Genomic DNA, 6,188 nt, shown 5'->3' with positions numbered 1-6,188 from the left:
ACTTCTTCCATTTACGGATGATGGAGGCCACTGTGCTCACTGTGACATTCAATGCTGCAGAAATTTTTCGGTACCCTTCCCCAGATCTGTGCCTCGATACAATCCTGTCTCGGAGGTCTACAGACAATTCCTTGGACTTCATGGCTTGGTTTGTGCTCTGACATGTACTGTCAACTATGGGACCATATATAGACAGGGGTGCGCCTTTCCAAATCATGTCCAATCAACTGGATTTACCACAGGTGGACTCCAATCAAGTTGTCAAAACAAATGAAGGATGATCAGTGGAAACAGGATGCACCTGAGCTCAATTTTGAGTGTCATGGCAAAGGCTGTGAGTACTTATGTACATGTGATATTTTTGTTTTTTATTTTTAAGAAATTTGCAAAACATTCAAACAAACTTTTTTCACTTTGTCATCATGGGGTATTGTGTGTAGAATTTTGAGGGAAAAAATGAATTTCATCCATTTTGGAATAAGGCTGTAACATAACAAAATGTGGAAAAAGTGAAGCACTGTGAATACTTTCCGGATGCACTGTATATCACTATGAAACACTAACCACACAGTGGAGGTGTTACTTTAGAATGTATAAGTTTACTTGAGAAAATGTGTGTTTAATAAGAATTTAAACAAAAAATGTCAATTGTTTTATGATATGAAGTTTTATAACAATTTAGTGATAACATTTAAACATTAAACAGCAACAGTAAAACCTGTATGTGAATTTTATAATATATGCTATTATATATCTATCTACAAAGTACACCTAATCTCCATTATGTCTGATTCTTCTGTTTCATAGTCAGTGGAGAGACTCCAGACTCAGCAGCACCACTCAGGAGAAGAAACAGCACTGAAGGACTTTATCCAGATAGTAAATAAATAGACTTTCATATGTTTATTTCATAAATACTCAGAGAATAATATCCACATACACTAACATCATTTCCTTATTGTTGTTGTTGATTCACAGTGAGTGGAGAATCCTCTAGTTCAGCCTCTCCAGAGTCAGTTCCTGTATCAGAGCTCAGGCTGGTGCTGCTGGGGAGGACTGGATGTGGGAAGAGAGCAGCAGGAAACACCATCCTGGGCAGAGAGGAGAGGAGCCAGGCTGGAGCGTCTACAGTGAGGCAGCAGAGTGAGAGCAGACAGGGGGAGGTGGCTGGGAGGCAGGTGACTGTGGTGGACACTCCTGACTGGTTCTGTCCTGGACTCTCTCTGGAGGAGCTGAGACAGGACGTGGGACACTGCATCCGTCTGTCTGCCCCAGGACCCCACACCTTCCTCCTAGTCATACCAGTGAAGCAGTCTACAGGAGAGGAGAGAGGCATGCTGGAGAAAATGGAGGAGATCTTTGGAGAGAGATGTTGGAGGAACACCATGATCCTTTTCACTGTTACTGATGAAGTCCAAGAGAAGAACTTTGAAGAGTTTATCCAGTCAGGAAACCAGGAGGTCCAGAGACTTGTAGAGAAATGTGGGAACAGGTTTCACTGTCTCAGCATTAAGGAGAGTGGAGATGGTTCTCAAATCTCAGAGCTGCTGGAGAAGATAGAGAAGATGGTGGAAGGAAACAGAGAGAAATTCTACAGCAGTGAGATCTACCTGGAGACAGAATCTCAGATCAGAGAGATGGAGAAAAGAATTGTGAGAGAAAGAGAGGAGATGAGAGAGAGACAAGAAAGAGAAACTAGAGAGAGACTGGAGAAATGTGTACAGGAGACTTTAATAAAGTTTACAGAATCAACTGCTGACATTCATACAAAAATAAATCAGCATGAAGAGCGAATAACTAAACTAGAGGAAATGCTGAAAGAGGAAAGAGATGAGGAGAGAAAGGCAGAGCTGGAGAGAGAGGTGGAGAGAGAGATTCAGCAGAGGAATGAAGTTCAGTTGGAGCTGGAAAGATTGAAAGAAGAGACTGAAAAGGAGAAGAGAGAGATGGAGGAGAGACACAGACAGGAGATGGAGGAGATCAGGGAGACATATGAAGGAGAAGCCAGAATGGAGGCAGAGAGGAACCTCATGAAGATCATCCTGCCTGAACTCCAGCAGAGAATCCGGGAGCTCATGACAAAGAAACAGAAAGAGTTTGATTGTAGGATGGATGAAAAGGAGAGAGAGATAGAAACACTGAGACGGAGACTCAGAGAGGGAGTCAGAGGGGGAGTCACAGCAGGAGGAGATGATCATCAGGAGGACACTAGAGGACTGTTTAGCAGGTTAACACAGCGGCTGCTTTGGGGAACTCTCAGTGATCCAGTTATAATCACTCGGTCAGATCAGTGAGAGCTCCTGACTGACTTTCGTTCATAGCAGATGCTCTGATTTGACTGATGGTAGAAGCTGATAGAGAGATCAGCTCAGAATAACAGAATTTTTTTCTTCAGCTCTTTCCAGGATCTCTGTATTTCATTTTTGCTGTGATTACACAGTATATTACTGTATTACTGCAGTGTCACTGTATTTCATTTTGCTCTGATTATACAGTACGTTAGAGTGTTATTGCAGTGTTACTGTATTTCATTTTACTGTGATTATACAGTATTGTACTGTATTACTGCAGTGTTACTGTATCTGGTTTTATTGTGATTATACAGAATGTTACTGTATTAATGAGTGATTTAGCTTTAAACAGTCAGACTAATGAGCTCATGAGCAGCAGACATGCCTATTTCAGCCACAGCTGAAATGCTGTTTTGTCTTCCTCCATTACCTCTTTTTGTATTTGTAATTAATGCATAATTCCAAAATATAAAAATGCATGATAAAACATTTGTATGAGTAATTGCTGCAGTCATATTAGTCTTTATTATCACTTTAAAACAAATTTATAAATGTAATATTTTCCTAATTTCTTCTCTAATCTTAATTTATTGACTTTTCTTCATTCCACAATTTGTGTTCACATAATCTAGAATCCTTAAAAATCTTGGCTACTATCAAATCCAGTGGTGTACTGTTACTGTTAAGTGGTTTTGGTGTTGGTGTTGAAGAAACATTGTTCAGTGCCTCGTAGCAGTGCACTACTGATGGAGGCATTCAGGAATTCAATCACTGGCATCGTGACAGCATCAAAAACACTGAGAAAACACATGGATATCAGAGGAGATGTTTAACAGTGTTGATTGTTTATTTAAGGTGGAAAAAGGTGTACAATACTGGACTTTGTTTGAAAATACTGATATTTGGTGTCCTGGCATAAAAGTAAATTAACATCTGGTTTATTCCATTTCATGGTTCATGGCAAAAGTTTAGAAAATCTGATCTTTTGATGACCTTGATGACCAGTTGACTGCTGGCAGTGGCAGAATTTTCTCTTGCTGCTCCATTAAAACCTTAAGGGATAATCAGCCATCGGTTCATTTACTGACAACATGTAAACAGTATTAAAGCTTTATTTTGTGCCCTAAATGTCAAAACACACACACACACACACACACACACACACACACACACAAAAATCTCTATAATAATGCTAGCTTCTGCTAACACCCTTTTAATAGTACATTAGTGTTAAGCTAATGTTGGTACACATTTTCTGGCTATTCTAGATTAAACACATACATTTGAAGCTTGTAAAAGGCATTCTGTATGTTCTATTTGAAGTGTATAACAGACATTAACATATATGTTGTGTTGTATGTAGCAGGTTTACAGTGACTCTTTCAGTGAAGATCTGTGACACAGAGCTGCTGCCACTGTTCTAACAACTAACTAAAACCTGGTTATATGCAGCTCATATTCACACTCAGTGATGTATCCAGAACTTCCAGAAGGCCTATAGTGATATTTTTCTCTCTAAACTGATCTCACGCATTGTAAATCAAAATGTGCTTGGCTGATTTCACTGTCAGTTACTAATTATGTTGGTGGTTATTCTGATGTTTTTGGCTTTCAGTCCAGCTACTGAACCAGTGGACCCTGAAAGAGTTTCAAGATTTTAACCCTTTTGTTTCCAATCAAAACTTAACAATGTGATAAGACTATTACTACAATACACACTAAGTATAAATACAACATCCATGATGATGCTATGAAATTAAATGCAGGCATGTATTTCTAGTTGCACAAAATTATTAGTCCTTTTCTGAGGGCCTAGAAGGCCACCAAGGTTCCCCACTAATCAAACCTACTTCTTTTCAACTTCTAAATTACTACCAAAAATCCAAAAAACATTGTGGATCAGTGATGTGACTGTGGTCATTACTGAGTGAAGATTAGAGCATGATTATCTTCAGTTCTTCTTCCCACCCTGATAACTGTGTGGAGGGAAGAACAGAGAGAGCAGAGATCAGACTGCTTCACTTACTGCCTTTAATCACTGATTCAGGATCAGCTCTTAGGACTGCAGTGAATGTGGAGCAGCACGTTAGAAGTGGAGGCTCTGTGAGCAGCTCCAGTCGCTGCTGCATTACATGGAGCATGTAGAGCTTCATGCAGCCTCTGGCTGGAAACAGCGGCTGATGCCTGAGCTTGTTCAGTTTGATCAAAGTGCAGCGTGGAAAGCAGCTGAGTGAGATAATCATATATCAGCTGTTCAGGGAGAATCACACAGAGAAGAGGAGAGAGAGCCTGGAGTGACAGAGAGGAGAGCAGGAGTGCTGAATAATTATTAAAGATGATTCATAATCTGTAGATATGAAGTATATTAATATTTGTTGTTTAAATATATGAACTTTTTTGTTATAATTTAAAGAAATTATCTTATGTACAAATTACTTTCTCTAAAATGCACATTTACTAGTAACATTGTTTAATACTTTGATGATTTAAGCATATATATTGTACAGCATCACTACAGTATGAAGCTGTAAATGAACTGAACTAAATCACTAAAACTGCAGCCTCTCACACAACAGAACTGTATATTCACTAATATGATAAAGACACTATTTACACTCAGTCTAAAGCTACATAAACATCACCTTTAAGGTCTCAAATGATTTCTGTGCATTAATGTTTGTGGAAGAAAATAATAACGAAACACTACAAATAAAATCACAATGACTAAAAATGAACTAAAGTGGTGGAGCGTCCAGTCTCCTCTGCAAAGGGCCAGTGCGGCTGCAGGTTTTCATTACAACAAAGCAGAAGCTCTGAAATGATCAGCTGTTTGACTGAGATCAGTTGAATAAAGGAGTAGAATCAGGAGCTTCTGCCTGTTTGTAATGAAAACCTGCAGCTAACCCAGCCTTTTGCAGACAAGACTGGACACTCCTGGACTAATGAATCACTGCAGAAATGTGTTCATGATGTGCTGTGGTGTGTGTGTGTGTGTGTGTGTTATTCATCATTATAATTAAACATCATGGTTGGGATGTAGCAGAAACTATACAGAATACAGAAAGTAGGTATCTGTATTCAGCCCATGTTACATTGTGAGAAGGCAGCGTTCAGAATACAGTTACTTTACATATTTTTAGGAGACTTTTAGAAAACTTACCCAGTAAATTGATATAATAACACATAGTCTTTATATTATAAATGCTTGTCTATATAACTGTATTACAATCAGTGTGTGGTGTATAGCAGACATGCTTGTGAGACAGACTGAGAAAGAGAAACTCAACAAACAGCTTCTTTACAAACACTGCAGTTCCTACTAAAGCCTGAGTAGACTGATAAATCTGATGATCTAGTTATTTATCTCAGTGTTTCTGAGCTCTTTTGTGGGATGATTGAACTAAACAATCTCCTCAGTTCTGGACATGAGTGACAAGCTGAGTATCAGTGTTGTAGTAGTGCAACTTTGCATACTCATGGCCCAGCATCATATGCCCACTATTGGTGAGCACTGACCACGCCCTGGTAATCCCTTGCAAGCTGGTGCATGGCATGGAGACGGTGATGGAGTTCCTCGGTAAACCCTATTGCATGTGCGCTGTCCTCCTCCAGTTCCGGCAGCCAAGCAAAGACTACCAGTAGCACTGGTCCATACAAAAGCACCAGCTATCATCCTTTGTCTTTGTTGTGATGACCCACGCTTCCCAGGGGATGCTTACTCTTCCTGAGACCCCCATTTCCTTGATTTTCTGTTGCTTGGCCTGTTTCTTTGCAAGCAGAAGCCTGTGAAGGCAGAGCTGAATTGGGGTGGCATCAACGCTGTTGGTGCTGTGCTGTATTAAGTCAGTCTGTGTACTGTCCTCCTCCATAGCCACAAGGATGCAACTTCCACAGCTC

General features: G+C 39.9%; 1 protein-coding gene across 1 annotated transcript; it reads left to right on the top strand.

Annotated features, from left to right (window-relative positions):
- The first annotated feature begins 270 nt into the window (after positions 1 to 270).
- Positions 271 to 2,732, top strand: LOC118801124 (GTPase IMAP family member 7-like). Its single transcript, XM_036561290.1, has 2 exons — positions 271 to 334; positions 979 to 2,732. The coding sequence occupies exons 1-2, from the start codon at positions 271 to 273 to the stop codon at positions 2,292 to 2,294; spliced, it is 1,380 nt and encodes a 459-aa protein (XP_036417183.1). The 3' UTR covers positions 2,295 to 2,732.
- Positions 2,733 to 6,188: the final 3,456 nt, after the last annotated feature.

This window comes from Colossoma macropomum, unplaced genomic scaffold, assembly GCF_904425465.1.
Source record: "Colossoma macropomum unplaced genomic scaffold, Colossoma_macropomum, whole genome shotgun sequence".
NCBI classification, from domain to species: domain Eukaryota; kingdom Metazoa; phylum Chordata; class Actinopteri; order Characiformes; family Serrasalmidae; genus Colossoma; species Colossoma macropomum.
Note: the sequence above shows the minus strand (reverse complement) of the source record. Positions and strands in the feature narration are given on the sequence as shown.